The sequence below is a fragment of the Chelon labrosus genome, assembly GCF_963514085.1.
Source record: "Chelon labrosus genome assembly, chromosome: 14".
NCBI classification, from domain to species: Eukaryota; Metazoa; Chordata; class Actinopteri; order Mugiliformes; family Mugilidae; genus Chelon; species Chelon labrosus.
The window spans coordinates 23,171,714-23,194,002 of NC_140347.1; the positions used below are offsets into that span (position 1 = coordinate 23,171,714).

The 22,289-nt window shown below is 41.6% G+C and overlaps 1 protein-coding gene across 1 annotated transcript in view; it reads right to left on the reverse strand.

The window, feature by feature from the left end:
• Nucleotides 1-22,289, reverse strand: part of emilin1a (elastin microfibril interfacer 1a) — a 28,885-nt gene continuing 6,596 nt past the window's right edge. The window contains exons 2-12 of the mRNA XM_084560431.1: nt 11,964-12,080; nt 10,070-10,242; nt 9,211-9,310; nt 8,766-8,841; nt 8,490-8,663; nt 6,272-7,552; nt 3,776-4,190; nt 3,303-3,428; nt 3,140-3,157; nt 2,906-3,040; nt 1-1,669 (exon numbers count right to left, since the gene is read on the reverse strand). Coding sequence (XP_084416557.1) covers nt 1,350-1,669; nt 2,906-3,040; nt 3,140-3,157; nt 3,303-3,428; nt 3,776-4,190; nt 6,272-7,552; nt 8,490-8,663; nt 8,766-8,841; nt 9,211-9,310; nt 10,070-10,242; nt 11,964-12,080 — 2,935 coding nt within the window. The 3' untranslated portion in view covers nt 1-1,349. The remainder of the gene's footprint in view (nt 1,670-2,905; nt 3,041-3,139; nt 3,158-3,302; nt 3,429-3,775; nt 4,191-6,271; nt 7,553-8,489; nt 8,664-8,765; nt 8,842-9,210; nt 9,311-10,069; nt 10,243-11,963; nt 12,081-22,289) is intronic.

Here is a 22,289-nt window from a genome sequence, read left to right on the forward strand (position 1 = left end):
CTGTGTAAAACTCAATCTGTAATTGAGACACATATGTGGCAAAAGATACAAAACATACACAGTTCCTGGCAAGGTGAAGTGGTAGCTCATAAAAAAATCTTAGAAGGGCACAACAGCTGAAAAATATTTACAATCCGTCAAGGTTATACAATGCATAGACATATATAAAACTACATTCCCACAATGAGGACCTGGAACAAACATGTCTTTTTTGCAGAGAAAAAAAAAAAAAGTATGCACTGTAAGAAAACCCTTATGTGTGGATGCACCATTAGGCTGCACTGTTAGTATAATGTAAAATATCATCCAGATCTGCAGATAACGTGCAATGTTTCTTTTAAAATCCATTCAACAATATCTACAAACTTAATAAGATGCACACTTAAAGACAGACTTCAAAAAGCAGGATGTGTGTGTGTTCAACAAAGAAGTGGGATTTGTAAAAAGATAAAGATATGCGTAGCTTCATTATTTATTAATGTTAGCTTTACATGTAAGACACACTGAGATTAAGAGTTTCATAACTACTTGATCCTCCACTGAGTTTAGATGTCCCTTATTAGGACACAGTAAAAATCCCCTATTCTTTGCTCTGGCCACCCTCCCCCTCAGGTTTCTTGGCTAATGTCCTAAAATGGTCGTATTGTTTTGTGGTTCTATGATTTATAAAATCCTGTGGTTCCTCTGAACTGTCGGTGACTTCATTTGTGCATTTCCTCCTAAAGAATAGTGGTTTGGACTGTGTCCCTCCGCCTACATCACTCTGTATTTTTTTCCCCAAGACAATTGGAATTCAGCTTGATATTTCTGGGAATTTGCTTGTGGTCAGAATGAAACTGTGAGCAATCAGAAACTAAACTGCATTAGAAAAAAAGAGAGAGAGTATGCAATGCTTTCTGAACGCTTGAATCGCCGTGGGTGGATAACGTGCAAAAACCCACATCCTTAATCTTTTGTCAGTTGACCAAATTGCCTTTTTTTTAATGCAGCTGGGACCTGAAGGTTATGTTGTTGTAATCAGTGAAGAATTCAAGTTTCTAGCATGGCATAAAAACAAAAGTGAAAACTATATCTCTGCAGTGGCATGTCAATTGGCTCTTTACACAAATAGTTTTCCTTAAAGCTGTGAAACATAAAACAAATGATTGTGGAGCAAAAAAATTATTTTTAATCCTTCTTATCACAAGAAGTACATAATAAAGTATCTCTCTCCTTGTTTATAAAAGTCCAGTCCAGTTATTAGTCTCTCCAACTGCCCTGTCAGTGGCTCTGTCTCTTAGAGTCCAATGTAGAAGCTCTTATGCTGAAAGTTCAACACAGATTGGCAAATTGCAATGGGACTACATTCATCAGATGGTCTCATACAGCAGCATCCCACTGAAGATGGTCAGCGGTTCAGAGGAGTAGGCCAGCTTGCCAGTGACGAGGTCAATACAGACTGTGTCCCCTGCCTCCATGGGCAGGATGATGTTGAAGACAGCCAGAGCTCCAGGAATGTGCTTGGCCTCTGCCATGGGCTTCTCCAGGCCCTCGGGCTGATACCCAGCTGAGTCCACTCGGGCGACACCAGTGTTGGACTTGGACAGCACTGCCTCGATCTTCATGTTTTTGTGGCCCGTTAGGATGCCACTGAAGAAGTACTTCCCACTCACAGGAGCGGTGAAATATCCTGGATAATAGAAGCAGGCGGTAATGAGGATCATGATGCATTTGTTGACGCATTATGACATTGGACAGAGCATACCAATTGGATTTCGTTTTTGGGCGTGTTTCAACAGAAAAAAAATCTTCGTGCGACCAATCTGAGCCATTTTGTTGTAAACAAACTCATCTCCATGGCGCTTAGATGACTTGATGACTACATCACTATTTCTCCTCTATCCATCATAAAGCTAACACAAACAATTTGATTGACAGATCTTTGCCAGAGCTTAATCAGTTCCCAAGTGAGTGGTTCCAGATCAATTTTCCCTCCCCCAAAAATGGTCTGGCATCCAGGCTAGAGATCAACTGTATGAATATTTGTCTAAACAGTACTTTAGATAGCAAGCCTCTTGATTATATTCAAAATTCAGATCCGTAAAGGCAAAACTACTTAAAAAGACCACGTCACCCTAATGTAAACAAATATCTTGAGTGGTGTTTGGCCATGCAGACTGATTGTATTTTATTTGGTCTTGTCCTGTTTTTGAGATATTCAGCACCTAATTTCTGGCACATACTATATATAAAAAAAGATTTAAACCTCAGCAACTATATCTCTTTACAGAAACCAAACAATTTTACGGTATTATACAGAAATCTGATTATCTAAAGATTGCTTAAGAACAGTGATTGAATAAAACTCATTTCTCCTTTAAAATTACCCACAAAACAGCAAGGATTGGGAAAAAAGTTTTGAGTGACAGAACTTTTTTTTTTCTCCCTTTTCCTCCTTTCATTCATCACTTCATGACTCATGAGATGCATCTTGGGACACTATGGAGGGACGCAACCCCTATGTTGGGAACCACTGAGCTGATCATCTATAACATGTCAGTCACATTAGACATTTCACTGCATAACCTTTTTTAGTACTTGCAGTTAAGTTTAAGACTTGTAATGTAATTGTAATGTAATGTAATTGTGTCCCTTTCAATAGGTAAACCTTGTTGTATTGGTACTTTTATTCATAGTAAGTGAAGGTTTAAAGACTAAAGTATTTCTTCCACCACTTTTTGTATTGTTGTAATTTGTAATCCTGGGCAATATAATTATGTGAATTGATTTTGTTACATTGTTATAAGAGTTTTGGGAATTTTGTAAATAAAAGCTTTAAATTAAAAAACAAAAACACCCAACAACAATATTTTGGATAACTGACTTTACATACACCTACAGCATTTCTAATAGTTCTAAAATGTACCTGTGTTGGGATCATAGACGTCGTTTTCATTGACAAACACTTTGTTGAACACAATGGTTCCTGCACTTCTCATGGGGCGGGTCAGCGCAGCAGAGAAAGAATGGCGTGGCACGTGGGCATCAGAACCTGCAAGACCTGATGACAGAACAGAAACATGGAGTAGGAGTATGTGTGAATAAAAGAAAAAACAGTAAATACTGCTTTGAGCTGTTATTTAGTAAGAAAAACACATACCCTGTTCTCCTCTGAGACCTGGAAAATAAAATGAGAGACAGAAACAGTAGGTTAGTCATTGCACCATTATGCTGCTTATTTTTTTTACTACCACCTCCACACTAGAGGGGAAGAAAGAAAGATACAAGATGTTATTATATTCAGCAAAGTTTCTTGTTATTACCTGGGGGTCCCGCTGGTCCCTGCTCACCCTGTCTACCTGGAGGTCCCACTCTCCCTTGAGGTCCTACAAGGCCCTGGAGTCCACGCTCACCTCTTTCCCCACGAGGCCCTGGTAGACCAGGAGGACCTGGAGGAGAGGAGTGTTTAGTGAGACAGCACAGCTGGGAAACACGCTACTGAAAATCTTCTTTAACAGTAATAATATCCCTTAGAAGGATTCTAAAAACATGCACAATAAGCCAAGACATTTAACCTGGCATAAGTCAGGATTGCTTTTCATTCTCATGTTTACTAAAACGTATCCTTCAGACAGACTGCAGACTTTGTAGGCTCTTAAGAGAATTCTTTTCAAGATGACAGCCTGGATTCTTTCTTTGGTCTATTTTTCCTTCACCCTTATCGTGTCTCCCTTCAAGTGAGTGCTATCTCTTGACCAAAAGCTAAATCCCATGCCCTCCATCCTCTGTGACTCACCCCTGAAGTCCTGTTCCGTGAAACTGTGGAACTGCCTGACCAAGTCCACCACTGACGAGTTCAGCCTGTGTATGTTGGAGTGGACGTTCTCCAGCTGGACGTTCTGGATATTGTCGATAGCATCTCCTTGAGACATAACCGTGACATTGAGCCCATTAACGCAGCTCCACAACCCGGACACATGTCGGTTTAGGCCCTCCTTGATCCTCTCCAGGCTGTCAGAAACAGAGTCGAAGCGTCCGCACACTCCCTCGAGCTTGGAGAGCCTTCGGTCCAGGCCGTCGCTGGACCGCCGACACTCTCCCACCTCTGTCAAATAGTTGCTTGTAATGATCTCGATCTCTCTGTCCAGTCTGCCAAATCGCATCTTTGAGTCATCAACATGTTCCGACAGCTCCTTCTGCAAATGGTTCACCTTAAAGAGAATGTAGAAACTTGTTAATGTGTTTACTTTGGATGAGTGCCCCTTGATAAATTCCACTATAAATATACATTTTTCCATCTTTGTCAAAATTTATTATTCCTATTATTCCTTCTTATATACACAAGAATGTATTATCTAAGTCATGTCTGTCAGGCTAACTCAAATATTTGCAACATGCTTAAATATTTTCATAACCACAATAACATTATGTGAACACACTGTTGCCAAGATAACTGAAGACATGTTTGACTGGCATAAAGTTGTTTCTACAGCACATATAGAAAAAATATGTTCCAACTACCATTTAATAAAACAACACAAACAGCATCGTGTTACCATCACGGTCATAATCATAGTTTGATATATATCTGTTTAGCTTTGAAAAGGAAGTTTAAAATGTAACATAATAATGCAATTCCCAGCGTTGGAATCAGAACCGCCACATGTCAGGAGTCTGAGATGTCACAAGACATTTGATACCATTTTAGTAAGTGAGGAAAGTCGTGTTTATGGCGCACAAAATCTAATTACTATTTTTTAGATGCATGTACACCGTTCGGCCTCAACATTAAAACCACTGATAAGAGAAGTGAATAACATTGACTATTTTGTGACAATCCAATGTTCTGCTGGGAAACTTTTGGACCTGGCATTCATGTGGATGTTACTTAGACATATACCATCCAGTTAGATCAGACCAGGCACCCCCACTCCACAGCAATGACACCCAGCAGGATGCAGCCTGACACAGACACACACACACACACACAAATGGTTTAGGAACAACTAAAACAAAACATGAAGAAGAGCACAAGGTGTTGACCTGGCCTCCAAATTCACTAGATCCCAAACTGATCAAATATCTGTGGGATGATCCACAGAGGCCCCTCCCCTCAACCAATAGGACCCAAAGGCCCCCACTAACAACATTCTGTTGCCAGACACCACAGGACACCCTCAGAAGGCCCATGTCCATTCTCAGATGAGTCACAACTGTTTTAGAGGCACAAGGGAGACCTACACAATATTAAGAAGGTAGTCATAATGTTATGTCTGATCGGTGTACACTTTTTTGCTTCTTTTATCCACCCTACATGCATGGTAGTCAAGGGGCAACATTGGGAGGCTGAAAATTTAAGCTAATGTGGAAGTGCTAAACACTGCAGTTCCTTGAATGGCCACTTAAAACTGACCACTAAATCAAGTCAATCCCTATAGACCTCCATGTTAAAGTATTAAATTTTACAACAAACATAAACATGTTTATAACCTGGGGCAAAAAGTGTTGGCCTCTACAGCTAATTTTCCATCCATGCATGGCAAGTGTACAGGTTTAAACTGTATCAAGGCTTGTTGTCATAGCCATGGGGGTTGGCTGCTTTGAGTGAGCCCACCACAGCTCCACTAACACTCTATCCTTATGCCCCCTTTTTTCAGTCAGGCACGGTTAAGATGTTCATGGCTGAAACCACCCACCTGAGCTCTTTTCAGGAACCCTGTGGGTGACGCCATCTTTGTATGCAGCTGTCACAGCCCACAGTGGGTGAATTGGTCTGATTCTGGTGATTTCTAACTTCTCGTCCTTTTGTATGTTTTTGCAGAAATATTGTTCCAATCACTTAATCTTTCATCTAGCAGTACAGTGTGTTCATTCATTGTGAGCAAACTTAAGCATGCTAGCATACTAAACAAAGATGGTGAACAGTTCACGGTTTCCACTTACTACGTAAATCATAAAAAAGTTAGCATACTAATGTTAGCTTTTAGCACTAGGCACAGAGGCAATAACTAAATAGCTAAGGACCTTCGGCCATGCTCTTGTGAAATACTGGACAGGACAGTCAATGAATCCTGGCTACAGCCGTGCTCTTCACACTCCTGAATCAATCACTTACACAATCTGAACTGAGATTATTTTTGGTTGCAACTCAGTTTGTTTGCAACTTGCGGTGCTCACTAGGTCACTCCTGGTCTTTGCTTTGCTTTGATTGCTAGCGTTACAAAAGTAAAACACAGAGAAATGCACATGGGTTCATAGCAGCACTATTATCATCATCATCACATCATTTTACCTCAGAGATAATGTCGTCCTTGCTGTTGGTCAGATCAATCAGCGTGTTCCCATGTGTCTCTACGGTCCTTCCCAGGCCCTTCAGTGTGTTATTAATGGAATTAAATGTGAGTATGACTCCTGCCAGCTCTCCCTGGATGGACTTCAGATCTCCGCCCAATCTTCCGCTGTGGACAGAATGACCATCCAGGGTTTTCTTCAGATCATTTATGTTGTTTTTACACTGTCCTGTACATTCCTCCACTTCCTCTCTGAGTCGTCCCACTTCCTCCTGAAGGTTGGAGCACACCTGAGAGCAGACGGATTCTCCTGAGTCAACTTTTCTTCGCAGATCCGTCAGTTCTGTCTGGCACCTGCTGAGGCCTCTCAAGGTGGAGTTGGTAAGCAAGCGCAAGTCCTGCTCTATGGTGCTGCAAATAGAGCAGTCCTCGAAGTCACGGCCCAACGTTTCAACCTCTGTGACAATCCGGTTAAAGTGCTCACCATTCTTTCCTGTCACAGCAATTATCCGTCGGACATCATCTGTTAGGTTGATCACTCTGTCATTCAGTGAGTCCCCTGACACAGAAAAATTGTTCAGTTTGGTGTTGAACTTTTTGATCTCTTCTTGGTTAGCAACAACCCTCCATTCCAAGGTTTTCACAGTGTCATCAGTCTCCTTGCCTTTTCCGTTGGGTCCACAGGTCTCATTGCACAATTTTGTGGTTGATGTAAGCCTTCGGTCGAGGAAGGTTGTAATGTTCTCGAGCTGGCTTAGACGTCGACTATGGTCCGTCACTGTGTCTCCAAGAACAGCCACGTCAAGCTCTAGTTTTCCAATCTTGAAGCTGTGGTCATCCATGCGACTGTGGACCATATTGCTCAGATTGGTGAAGTCTCTCTGGACGGAGTCTTTCAAGTTGTTCCCAGTGTTAGTACACCTCTGCTCAGTCTTCCTCATTGTGTTGTTCACCCTCTTTTCCAACTCTCTAAACCTGCTGTTGAAACGCTCCTCTGTCACTCTTCCCTTCCCTCCTCCTCCTGTCCCAGCTAGCACCTTATCCAGCTGCCCTTTAATGGTGTCACACTTGTTTGCAGTGGTGGTGACTCGGGTCTCCACGTTAGACAGCCTCTTCTCCAGCTCTTTGACCGTGTTGCAGCAGCCCTGGGAGCGCTCAGTCTCAGTACGAGAGATCTCCAAGCTTTGCCTCAAGTGCTGGTCCATAGAGCTTATCAACTTCTCCAAGCCTCTGATTCGGTCCCTGTCCTCCTGTTGCTGGCGCCTCAGGTCCTCCACACCAGCCTGAGGGAAAAGGACAAAGCTTGAATCAGTTATGTGTTTGCTTTATGATGTCAGGATTCCCATGCAAACAATTGTAATAGTATTTTGAAGCCTTAAATATGTCTGTATTTTGTGTATCTTCTCTTCTGAGAGTTTTCTTCTGAGGCTTACTTCCTGTCCCTGGGTAGTATGGTGTACACCTACATAGCAAATATTCTTTGTTTTTTCAGAGGCCATTTACTACATCTGATGCGTCCTGTCTGATCTCATCAAGGATAAAATGCTTGATAAAATCAAGTAAGCCTTACACATGCTTACTTGATTACTGAAAGAGTCTACAAGGCACAAGCCACGGAAACAAGGAGACAGGGGGTCCAGAGACCAGAGACCAGACTTTAAAGTTTCTTGTTAAAAACTCATAAAGCTCAGTTAAAAGAAAGAGTGTCTGGATCACATAGTTCTGAGACTGATGATTTAATCTCAAGAATTAGGCTACAGTAATCTACAATTCGATTACAGGAGATATAAATATGTTAAAATATGCTGTTCTTTAAGAAGACAGAAGCTGCATCACTTGCTTACTTTCCTATAAAGTTTTGTGCTGAGCAAATGAAAACTATACAGAAAAGTGAAATCTTCACCGTCCAATTTTTTTGAAAGAGCTGGAAATTGTGGTTGGCCTTGTTGCCACTTTCCTTTATATTCGTTCCTTCACTGCTTGATTGTGGGTTTTTTTCCAGTAACTTTTTTTTGTTTTATTATTTGTTTGTGCAGTGGTTTATGCTGGAGTTCTGTTTTCTTGTACTACAGCCTGCATGGGGTCATTACTTTTTATTGCTTTAGGCAGCAGAAACCACTTACAGAACACCACAAGGAGAAATGCATGAACAGTTAACAGCTAAAGAAATCAGAAACGCTCCTTTTTGAGTCCGTGTTATGCTGAAAAATTCTGCTTCACCTGGCAGGCAGAGCAGGACAGAGACACTCTTCTCTCCAGCTCTGTCAGTATCTCCTCCTTCAGCGTGTTCAGCTGGTTCCCCCCTGCTCCACCTCCTCTTCCTGATTCATCCTTTGCATTGCCAGCCCCATTCACCAGGTGGTTGTTGATGGTAAGAAGGGTCTGATCATGGACCTAAAAAAACCAAACAGTCAGATCAATGAATACGGTCCATCCTTGAATTTCCACATTTAAACATTAAGATATTTAGATAGAAAGAAAAAAAAAACACTTTACCTGTGTTCTGTTATCGAGATGATCCAGCCTGGTCTGGATGGTGTTGATGGTTGAATCGGCGGGTACGATTCCAGGCCTGAAGAATAGTGCAGATTTCCACAAGACCTCATATTAAATACAACATCCAATAAAATATCAAGGTATGGCAACTGCAGCTTTTATTTAAAAAAAATATGAATGGGCTAAATTTAATAGATTTGACATAAGCACATATTGGCACAGGCTCCTTTGAGCCTCTTGTAACAGATGAACTATTTATGCATGTTCATAGCTTCTACCAGTAAACTGACATGCTGCAATAAACAGTGACAAACATTACGTCCACCAGAAAACTAGCAAATTATGTTTTTCTAAGTTTCCTTAAACAGTATCTCAGGGTGCAGGTGAATGCACTCCATGAAATAAAACATCCACATGATGTATTGAAAACAACATTCACACGTACAGCCTCTGGTTTATGCCTTCAATGGAGTTCTGTATCTTGTTGAGGTCTTCTCTCAGACCATGGATCGTTCCCTCCAGCTGTCTGATCTTCTCTGTGTCACCTGGACAAACAGGAAGGAATAGCAGCCAGTGTTAAGGAGCATGAAACGTGCAGTTTCATTCTAAAATGCAAACTCAATAAGGAAATAAAATGGAGGTGGAAATGCTAGATCATGCAGCAAAAACCTGTTTCTGATTCTGGGTCCGTGCATGAACACTGATCCCTAAGATCCCAAGAACAGTGCTGGGAATTTCCTCTGAAATGCCGTATTGCTGTATTTGTGTTTCTTTTCAGACTGGAAGAAGGTCCAAAGTGCGGTGGGGCACAGTTGGAAAATATGATGTCATGTATTTCAAAGTGCCAATCTGAGTTAGGAGTCTGAGGACAGTTTGGGGGTTAGATGCTCATGTTGCCAGCACTGTCAAACCACACGCAGACTGTCCTGATGGATGACGTTTTCGAATGTTAAACTCTTCATAAATCATAAATAAGAGTTTTAATATAAAGTTTGGCTCTGATTGTTTCTTACGTAGTCATGAATATTTAATGTAAGGTTGAAACCTAGTTTTTAAGGAGTAGCCTTTTTTTCAGTTCATACTGTAAGGCTCATTTAGTGTACTGCGGGACAAAGACGCCGGTCTGCGTATGCTCTATGCTGTCACCATAGCTTCTTCGTCACAGTCGCTTATTAGTTGTTACCATTTTTTTACTTTTTACTCTATACTCCTATTCCTTCACAAAATTAAGTGCATTCTGATAACATAAATCATATTTTAACTGAATTAATTTTGGATTTCATCGAACCCTTCCTTATGCATACCTTCTCCTCCTCCTCCTCTATGGCCACCACCCGTCTGCGTGACCCGGGTGTCAGTGGTGGTCTGCGGCCCGTTGTGGCAGTCTTCCCCCGAGTAACCATGGCAGCACTTCCACTCCATTTCTGTCACCATTTTATAAGCTACCTTATACCTTGGCCTCCTGTATGTCCGGTACCTGTGCGTAAAACAGAAAGGAGTGAAAAGTCATGTAGATTTCCACTTTCTCTGACTTGACAAGGTGCAGTTTAAAATAATGAAACACTGAGACCTGATCACAACAAGGACAGGCTAATCAGTCCCACTGAACTGACCGATCATCTAACCTTTCTTCCACCATCTTGATTTCTGAGTAAATTCCTTAAAAATGCACCTAACATTCACAACAGCTTTAGGCACACTTTGTGTTTAGTACTATGTCCAAATGCTACCATGCTAATCCTACACAACCTACACTGGGATTTTCAGCCGTGTGCAATGCTGAAATCCAAGTACAGGCTCATTAAACCAATTACAAGGCTATAGACTCTGATTTGAGTCATAAAATAGTTTACTTCTTCCAGGTCCTGACATTAAAAGACTTTAAATTTGCGCTCTGATCCCACTGACCAAACTCAGGACCCATATTAGTTCCCAAACCCCGCAGTGAATACCACCAGTGTACACTGTTGATATTAATGTGCACGAGTTCAGATGTCAGTAAACGGTTGCAAATCATCTGCTGGTGATGGATGGGATTAAAAGTGCTTTGAAAACTTTAAATGTTATTTCTGTCCCATTTTCCAAAAGAAATCATCCACATCATGCCAGCAATAACTCTTTCCTGTTCATAGACAGCTCTTCTAAAAAAAAAAAAGAATGTTTTATTTGGAAAGCTTTGCAGTAGTTTTGTGTCACTCAACTCTGAGACTGCAGAGACTCCCTGTTACACTAACAATGCAATAAATAGACCAGAATTGGCCAGAAGTCTCAATAAAGATTTAAAGCAGTGTCTCAGGCATATTAACAAGCCCCGACTGTGAGAGTTCAGCAGGTTTCTTCCCTTTATGCCAGTCCACACACATCAGAGTAGGTATCGCCGAGCCTTTCGTGTGCCATAAAAAAGATTTCATCTTCCAGCTCCCTGCTCTGAGAGCGTGAGAATAAGAGATCCTCTCAGAGGGAAAACAAAACAGGGCTTGAAGAAGTGGAGGCAGAGTTGAGTTAGAGGAATGGGAACAAAGGAGAGGAGAATCATAAAGAAAGACAGGGTGAGAAGAAGAGATTGTTTTTACAGGATAGGAGACTAGACTGTGGTGGCTGGAACCCCTGTTGGCTTCATTCTTAGCATAGTCCAGGTTTAGGCCGAGGCCCCTGGCAGGCACAGGGATCAAGCAGACCGGCCAGGGTCAAACAACATGAAAACTTCAAACGAGGAAAAACAACAGCAGCGCTTGATTTATGGTTTCATTGAAGCACCGCACACATCCACATTTGGAAAAATCATTCAGTCAGTCCCATCTACAGTAACGTTTCTACAATATTTACAGTATTGGATCTTCCTGGGTTTGCACCAGAGAGACTAGAACCTCAGAAACTAGCACTTTATCACTGTGACACATTATCAAAGCACTGTAATCATGTCTACAGTGATGATCTGGTAACAGACGGGTCCGGCCACAACCAGACATCTTCCCGAGCAGACTGTAGAAACCCAGGAGACAGAGAATGAACACAGCAGAGTAAAATCAGTATCAACAGACAGGAAAGAGGGGGAGACAGTGGAAGAGTAGAGGATATCAACTTCTGCGGATCTGAGGACAGGAAGTTAGAGGAGAAAGACTGACGGCAGATTGGAATCCAGCTGCAGAGAGGGGGAATTTGAGGGGATGTGAAGCACTAAGAAAAATATATACTCACGCCACTCGAGGACACTGGCCCCAGGTACAGCGCTGATAGTCTGGTTTGATGTACGTCTCAACCCCATCCTCCATCACACAGCTAACCGTGCGTGTCACCACATAAGCGCACCAGTTCCTGCGAAATCACACACACAAACAGGGAAAAGGAAATGAAAAATGACTAACTGTGTGCTGGCCGTCGGTTTCCGACGAAGTTTGGAGTCGGGCGTTGACACAAACAGCGCACTTTACACACTCGCACACTCTGTGTACACCCTGGGTCTGTGCTTTGTCTGCACACAAAAAGAGGAAAGATTTGGAAAAAAAAATAATAATCAAAACTCTGGTCACTTGTTGATTATGAGGCTCCACTGTGAGATGGGAGATCAATATCTCAAACCCCCGGATTTCATTGTTTTTCTGAACAACTCTCAAGAGAAATTGAGTTCAAATGTCAGATCAGCTCAGGATAACTGCATCACGTCAACAATGACCGCCATTGTATTGCCTCGCCAACTCCGCACCAACCGGCCCAACAAAGACACACACACTAGCACACATGTTTATACGGCATTAGAGATCTTTTGGTTACATTTATTTCAACAGCACTCAAAATAATATTGACAGTAAAATGTTTCACATGTCGACCAGGGAGAACGTAACGGGTGGGCTGGGGGAGAACACCACCATCACGGTACCCTCCAGCAGACAAGCCCACGTTATTCTAAACTTTTTCCAATGGAAAGCCCCCAAAAATCTCATGTAACTTTTTCTGTTACAAAAAGTTAATATAAACTAAAGATTGTTTTTGCAAGTTAATGAGTTTAGTTTTTTTTTATTCATTAAATATACAGAAGAGCAGCAGGGTCAACAAATGTAAGAAATTACTGTAATTACCATATTTTAAAAGATTGAAAAACTTCAAGTTGTTGATGCTATTTTCTTTTTTCGTAACCCAACTTGTCTCATCTGTTGAACTGTAAATAACATAACAACATTCAAAGTTGTGTTTTTCCTGTACCGTACCTTTCATTCTTTCCCTTCTATTATTTGTGTTCCTACTGTAGGCGTCCAGAAAGACAAGGGCCCACTTTAAGGGTATGGAAGTGAAGTTCTGGCCATTAAAGGACACTTTTACAAGCTCCTTAAATTTTGACAGGTAGGCCATAGATCCCATGCTTGTTTGTGTACAGATGGCTCCAGAGAAACAAAGGGTTTGTTCAGATCTTGCATTAAGATCCAGTGTGAGAAATCCGATGTGGCCGGCGTGAAAGACAGGTGTGAACACCCCCAGGACGCGGTGAGGTCGCATTTGAGAGACGCGATCTCTGACCACATTTGGAGGTGGTCTGGGTCGCATGTGTCCCCATTTGTCCGCACTTGTCCGCATTCCTTCACATTAAAGACCGCCTATACTTAGCAGGGGTGCTCCTGCGTCAGCGGAGATTTACCTCATTCAGACAAAAACACACCGCTGTTATAAATGATTGCCTGAAAAGGAAAAAAGATCAGATCTGGAGACTCATCTGGAGACACATGGTAATGACAGGTGTGAACACACGAACCTTAAGCTGGTCACTTGTGATCAGATAGCCCAGATCAGATCTTAATGCAAGGTCTGAGACAGTGGACCCAACTGTGTCAATTACTGTTGGCCTGTAAGGTATCCTGTAATTAGTGTCCAAGAGAATTTGAGAGCATATGCACAGCATGTAAGCTTAGCGCTGAAGATGACTGATGACTGCCCATTGTTTGACATTTCCTCATCAAAGACAGAGGCCCCAAAGCAGACAGATCTGAAACTCTTCCTACAGACTGTGCAGGGGGACAGAAGAAGGACAACACAACAAACGACTGGAATATAAGTGGGGACACAGTGCATTGTTCTGCATCAGCCTTCCTACCTTTGGCGATTTACCATTTTTCCCAAAGGTTCATGAACTGGTAGAAAAACAAGAAAGCTGTGTACAAGGGTGGTTTTGCAGTCCATGTTAATTCAAAAGATCTCACGACTTAAACGTGAAACGACTTAATGCAACAAACACAACTCACTGTATGCAGCACAAAATATGATTCTAGAGGGTCTTGCTGATATGATGACATGCCTTCAGTTGCCCTTGTTTCAGCCTGTTTTTTGGATATTCAGTTCATGAAAGCTTCCCACATTTTGAGGCAGCTGAGCGCTTAGAGGCTTCTGCTCTTACATGGAAAATAGTTCTCCAGAATTACAGCCTTGGATCGAAAGTACCCTGGCAGGGTAAAGACGACTGTGCTGCAGTCATGAGTGGGAAGCACTCTGGGGCACAAGCATGCATTAAAGAAGTGGCACCTTTTTCCATTCTACTGCCTGCTGCTCAAATCAAGTTCTTATGGACACAATTAAAACAATCCCAAAGGTGGAATATTTACTGTATTTTCCTTATTACGAAAAAATACATGTTTTCACTAAAGATTGTTTGAAATACAGAAGAACGTGAATAATGCCCCTCTGTTTTGTTCGTTTTCTCAAGGTGGCAAGAACAAGAAGGGCCCTACCACTGCAGCATACGTTACACGCGCTAAGCATTGTGGGAGATGCGGGAGACAGACTACGATGAGAGGCACTTTTCTTATTATTTTCGGATGTCGGTCAGTCGTTTTGACGACTGTGTCCTTCGGCTCACACCGTTCAGTCAGCATGCGTCCACACACCTAATCGCTCTGACCAGGAGAGGTTAGCGTTCACAAAGCGAATATTGGTATCTGGGAGCTCACGGAGTGGCCGCTAGCATTTCCGCTTTTTAAAATTAACCACGCACACTTCCTCCAATTTGTGACCAATCACAGAGTAGCTGTGAGAACTCCTTTTACTGATTCTTTCAAACACTTATTTTGAGCAGTTGTGAGTCATACTATGTGGAAATCACAGGGAACGATAGAACACTTAAAAATGAACTATACCCTCTTTCCTTGACCCCAAGAGTCAAGTCAAAGCAAGCTCCAGACTGGCAGGACATATAGTCATATATCCACTTGCAGTAACAGATGCATTAGGCATACATTAAAGTACTTTAGTGGTCAACAATGTCTGGGGCCCTCAGTTTTGAGGATTTTGTTGATGTGTCTGCCAGTAGGGTAATAAAGTTGTATTGAGCCATGATTTACCCATGAGTATCTGTGTCAAGCCCACATGGAAAGAATGGAAACATGTTTTCACAAGATATTACAGGCATTTTAGTGGTTCGATCGTGGTTCGAGGTGGTGTGTATTGAAGCCGCAAAGACATAAGAGACAGGGTTATATATATAATGAATGACATATCTGAGTTCAGTTTGGAAGGGAGCAGTTTCAAGAAAGGAAAGTGAATGGTTTGTATATGATTTTGAGATAATAAAAAAAAAAAAGTGGAAACACCACATATTTGTCAAGTCTGTTTTTAATGGCTACTCAGTTGCCCATAAATATACTGAAAGAGTTGCTTCTCTCAGCAAGTATTTGACATTTTTAGCAGGCGTGAAGACATACCTACTGTACTCAAGTTCAGTGGAACAGATTAAATCTAAACTTTATAGTTCTCATTCTGTACAAAAAAAAGGAATTTTATGTTTCTGCTAGAAGTTAAATACAGTGTGAAGCTACAGCAGAAGGACATCAACGATGACATATTCAGTCTATATCTTATCACTCACTACAAACTACAAAACAGCTGCACAAGCTGAAAGGATGTGTGAATGATCGAAGGTCTGAAGTGCTAACAGCTTATCAAGCTGCAACAGATACCTACTAATACATCCAGCTGATACTGAGCAGCACTGGCTCCCTGCTGGAGTCCTTTTCTAAAAATGGCAAATGTGAAATAGCTCTCCTGCAGGACAGTTAGCTTACTTAACTTTTCCAAAATAAAAAAAAGTAATAATCTTTTTCTTTTTTTAAGGCATTTTCAAGTGGCTTATTTCTTGCGTTTACTTTTGGTCAGACTTGGAAATTTACAGGGAGCTTATGTTTGACACCTAAATATACACTTTTCACACACTTTTTTGTGTAACCTTAATCCCTGTATAACAAACAGTGCTGATGAGTGCTGTTGGAATGATCCGTAGAGCCACAATAACCACATTAATGGGAAATACACCAGGTTGCTGTATTGGCGTAACTGGAATTATCCTTTAATGTGCAGCTGGAAAACCAAAACACTGGGCTAAAAGCTACTGTCCAGAGCTGCTTGGTTAGCATTTTTAGACATTCAGCAGACACGGAGCAACATTAGGATTCACTTGGAGTCACGTCCTTAGGCACCTGGTGAATGTAAAATCACATTATTCACACTACTTTCTGTTTTTGCTCTTCTTTTTTGGCTCCTTAGCTGCTAAAGGCTCCATGTTAACAAGCTAGTTGCTAACTTTGTCTGTCTGCCAATTGGTGCTGGGCTTAAGTACTGTTTAATGAGTAACGATAAACCTGAATATTTAAAAATTCTTGTGCATTTTGTTTCATAATGTATTATGATCTTACTCTGTCAGTGAATGGGATTGTTTGGCAGTGCATGTTGTAGAGTTATTTTTTTTTATGTATGTTTGTATTTTATTCTTCTTAAAAGCACCACTGTCACGGTTATTTTGCAATTCCGTTGTATCATGCATACAATGACAATAAATGTTTTTCTATTCCTATTTCTATTTCTACAGTGTGTGAGAGGCGTTACACTGCTGTGGCTGAAATAACAGTGGATGTTTCACCATGAAAAGCTTGTCACATTACATGTATTCTATTAATAATATATACGAAAATCAGCTTTAAAGCTCGAGTCCAAGCTCGATACGCACTTTTAAACGCAACTCGAATATTGATTGTGAAATAATTCCCGTGAAGTGGCGGCTGCCAAAAATTTGCTAGCATAATCAGAAACATCCCCACACGACATGCTTTAACACTCAAAGGGACAGTTGTGCAAGAAACACCCAGACTCCCGCACACTCCCACCGTCTGCAAGTTCCTCGGTTTGTCCTCATCCCCCTGACCTCCTTTGACCCTCAGAGCTCTCGCAGATAGATTTAAGACACAGATGTCCTTCAGCCGCTTTCTATCATCATTTTCACATTACCCAGAATCCCCGTCCTCTGCTATGTTCCCCGGTGGTTATTATGGCCAATTAGTGTCATTCTGAGATCCATCTGAGCCGAACTATGAGGGGTTTACGGATAAAAGTTGGAACATACAAGGGGCTCCTTCATGCTGGAAAGTCAATCAACAGCTTTTGCCTCTCTGTCTCTGTCATGTCTGTCAATCTGTCTCTGTGTCTTTCTACTGTTCCATCAGCTTATCTACATGCCTATCACTCTTTCTATCTTGCTTTACATCCTCCTATGTGTAACTCCTTTTTTTAATCTTGCCAGGCAGCTCTTGTCGGTTTTCATCTCATCTCACTCATTTTTCTCATGCCGGCTTCTCTCTCTCTCTCTCTCTCTGTCCAAGTCTGTTTATTTTCTGCTTCTTATCTCTCTCCCCGTTCCCCCCATACCCAGGATTCTCCTCTTCATTCCAGAGCTTCTCTACTGACACCAAGACTTTATCATGTTTTTAATCCTCACCCCCACCATGGCCTCCCCCTCCTCCTCCTCCCCCTTGTCCTCCTCCTCTTGCTACTACTCGTGGGATAGTTAGCTGCTGTACTATAAAGGATTTTTTTCAATGTACACATATACACATTAAGACAAACAAATATCACTTGCTTTAGATGTGAACAATTTCTGCTGCTACTACAATGTATTGAAATTGATTCAATTTAGTTTGGTTTGTACTAAATGACTAAACTTGTCACAGTCAAAAAAAATATGTACTATCTGTGTTTTTAAAGTAATGAAGGCCCTGTTGTTGACATTAAACATTAAAACCACTGACACTGTACCATCCACCGAGACCAGACCAGGCACCCCCACCCCATAGCAATGACACTCCTTGATGGCAGCAGCCATCCCCAGCAGGATGCAGCAGACACACACAAAAACGGTTCAGGAACAACTAAAAAAAAAAACATGAAGAACAGCACAAGGTGTTGACCTGGCCTCCAAATTCACTAGATCCCAAACTGATCAAGTATCTGTGGGATGATCCACAGAGGCCCCTCCCCTCAACCCATATTAGGTTAGGACATCTATGTCCCACATTCTGTTGCCAGACACCACAAGACACCCTCAGAAGGCCCATGTCCATTCTCTGATGAGTCACAACTGTTTTTGAGGCACAAAGGAGACATACACAATATTAGTAACTTGGTCATAATGTTATGCCTGATCAGTGCATCTTTCAGGTTTCAGGTACAATATTAACTCTACTTTCTATTTGCTTGGTACTGTAGAGTACTTTTTTACTCCAATACATATCAATCGCTACGTCAGTCACATAATTAACACGTGTTATGAAATAGCAATATCCTTATCCTGACAGTGAAGGACAGTTCTTTTTTTTATTTTTTTTTATCAGATAAGCCATAATATGTTCTCTGAGTCCTGACTTTCTGGAAAAAACACAGGACTGCACATAAATACCTTGTGTAAAAACTTTTTAATTTATGTATATTTAGCTTACTTTGTATATTCACATCATAACACGGTGCCCTGAGGTTGAACCGAGTGAAACTGTTGGAGGGATTCAACTCCAGATTGTGCATAATTAAATGTTGTTTGGCCGAAATCATCCAGTGCTCATTCATCCACACAGTGCTGTAGTTTCCTTTGTGTATTTCCACAGCCTTGCGGTTCATCACAGCGGCCCATGTTATGCGTTCCTCTGGCAGTGCACTGAATTGTTTTACATTCTGTGGTTGGTTATAGTATTCGGTGTTTTTATCAAAACTGTCATCATACATCTATAGTCAGCTGCGTTCTCTCCCCTCCTTCACTTGAGTGTAGGTTTGATTATCTTGAGCTGCTCTTGTTTTGCTATGCAGTGCATTTTGGACTCAACATTTTTGAGAAAGGGGAATATAGCATCTCCATCAGGGGCTGGATCGACACCAGAGGGAAATAGCACATTTGAAATCAGACAGCTGTGATAAATGATCAGGGCTCGGTCTCTTCCCCCTGTGGTTCCACTGCGTTGTTTTTGTCACAGTGAATCAGCAGGACAGCAATGCCAATCTATTATCTTGACTTACTGGCTCTCTGTGTCACAGACACTGAGGGAGCTAAAGCATAGATAAAGCATAGAGTTGGCAACACTCACACTATCTTGTGTTATGGAGAACAGGCAATGTGCTTCACGTAAATAAACCCAACTTTCTCTTATTTTTCACTTCTGAGCAGACACAGATGTGCATATGTTCAAGCACATATGCATATATAATGGCTTCCAAACACTTGCAGCACTCACACTCCCTGCGGCTCCACTTTCCATCTTTCCATCATGGGATTTTTTACTCCAGGGAAAAAAAAAAACATGAGAGAAGTCTTTATTTTGCTAGAGAATGACTAAGTGTGAGGGAGTGTGTGGGCGTGTGTGTGTGTTTGTGCTAATATGCCCAGTGGATTTGTTTATCCCTGCATGTGTTCCTGCATGCGTGTTTTGTGCTGCATGGGTAACACCTTCCAAACAGCGTTTTCTTCCCTCTCTCTAATCAGCGTGAAGTTAAACATTCCAAACAGTAATCCAATAAAGTCCCATTAATCCAAATGGCCGCGGAGAAATCGCTGCGATGAAAGTCCACTAATTAGACTTGGCATTTTTTCCATAACAGTAAAATACAATTACTCACACACACACACACATACACACAGACATGCATGGATTCACAAGAGTCCCACACAGCCAGAAAAGAACAAATATACTGGCACTTTGTCATGTAGATGCAGACACTACATTACTGAATCTAACATGCTTATTTTTTTTCACTTTACACTTACAAGAGCACTTTGGCAATTGACCCTATATAGTGTGAACAACAACTTGTATCTCAGCTACAAAATATATATATACATATATATTTGTTGTACTTCTGGGAACCAGTGCCGTCATTGGTTCTCTGAAATTCTTCAAGCTGTTTCATGCTAATTACATTTCCTACATATACACAAGGATGTTAGGATAGTGCATAATTTTCAGCAGTAGCAAAGTGATTTTTTGTAGTAGAAAGAGCAGAAAGCAATCCAAAGCAGATAGCTTGAGGCTGCAGCTGCATTAGCCTAGCAAAATTTGGCCAACAGGGGCCATCAAGAAATTTCAGGTTCTTAGAGAACACAGCCAATCAAATTTATTCCAAGAGAATCCGCCACCAAGGGAGCCAGTGTGCACGTACGTTATAGTGCATGAGCATGCATTGTATTTAGAGAATAAGTGTGACAGATAACATGCATGGGTGTGTGTGCTTGACTCTTCTATGGGATATTCAACAGCCAATAGCCACTGGGTTCCCTTTGCTATATCACCACCAAGACACATCAAATATGTATACAGACCAGTTCCTGCATATATAGCACTGAATATTTAAGACTACAATATGTATTTTCACATTGTTTGTCGGGTAGCAGTAGTAGCTAAAATAGAGTACAACGCCTTCTGTGTTTCTGAAAACAAAGTGATTGTGCCCTCAAACCTAGATAACCTGATAGAGGAACAGTGGTCACAGGCTCGTGCTGTGCAACCAAACATTGTTACAACCTAGAGACCTTTATGTGTAGACTGAATGTGCAGCTATCTCAAGCTTTCCTGATAAACACTTGCGGAAGCTATGTATGGCTGCTCTTTGGGAGGGGAGTGACAGACTAAGTAGATTTGACAAACCAACCACTCAGGACACATTATTTTGTAAAAACCAAAACATGGAGTTAGATATTTTACAGGGAGCGTTCTTTAATGGTATGTTTCAGTATTTACAAGTGGAAAGGCTGCTTGGAGTGGCACTAGAACATTTCATAGAGCTGCAGCCATCTACAAAACTCAATCATATTGCCCTAGACATATTATTAGCCTTAATTTCAAACAGCATGCGGCTCCTTTTTTAGTCTCACCCTCTGCTGGCACATTGCTGCAAACATCTGTCAGTTAGTGATACAGTAGTAAGCAGTAGCAGTGGTTCTACTAGAAAAGCTATATGGTATACCTTTAAATTTTTCTTTCGCTTTTTTTTTTTTGGTAACGTGGAGGCTGCAGAAACAAGCTGTGAGTACATGACCTTTAAGCTACCAAAATACAGAGAGCAACATTACTCTAGCATTCATGCAGAGCTGGGTGTGTATCCACTTGACAGTCCAACAGTCACTTTCCTTTTCTTCTCCACAAGCTCCTGATGAAAATACCTGGATCTTTAACGTCCTAATGCCCTTCTATTTTTACCAGCTAGTTGGAAACTTGTTCTGTTGTTTGGTGCTCAGGTAAGTAGCAGGTTTTAAAGCTGGGTGCTACATCTCATCACAATATTGTGAACCAACACAGTAAAGCCGTGGGCTGTAAAACCAAACCTTACATGCGTGTTAGTTAACACACACGCACTTTGTGCTCTTCCTACAAACAAAAACATGCAAACTGTGCCTTCATTATTCCTCTGCCAGGCAAAGAGCGGTGAAACTTTCATTGGACATGTCTTGTTTTTATTTACACAGCCATAACTCAGCGTGAATGGAACTCTTGCACCTGTCTGAGCATCACTTTATTCCCCAATAACTTCTGCCTCCTAATAAAACAGCAGACAAACCCTTCACAGCCAGGCAGGAAGTCGCAGTCTGACATCTCAACCCACACGCATACCGGGTCCATTTTACCCAGCAGGGTCTCTGCATAAGCGCTGCAGAGAAGAATTGTGGCTAAAACTGGAATATTCAGCGACAGAAGTGTCATAGAGAGCAAGTGGGAGGAAGTGTGAATGAAAGGGCAAAGGGGCTAAGTTCTAATACTCTGACAAAGAAGTCACTTGGCGGCGCCTATTGTTGAAGGATCTTTCATTTAGCTTCAAGGCAAGGCTTCGACAGCAACCTGAATGAGTGGATGAAAGGGGCGTGTCTTAGCATTTGAACTGTGACCCAGAGGTCAAGCACCCCTACGACGTCCTTGTAAAGTATATACACACAGAAAAGCACACAGAGTGTCACAGACGACGACATACACACTCGAGTGCACTCAGTCAATGCTCGAGTGATCGCATTCCGACAGACAAACATACATAAAGGCAGACAGGCTCGCCACTCACACTCACATTTTGCCTTTGGAGCTGCTCCAACATCAAGGGACAGCGTGACTGTGTAAACTTCTCTCTCATTGTTTAGCCTGGCGGTCACAAAGATATACGGAGAATGTCCATGGTACAGGCATTTGCTTTAGTATTATTGCGCAGATACTTCAGTGTTTGGAGGTCTATAAGAGGCTTTTCCAGTGGCTC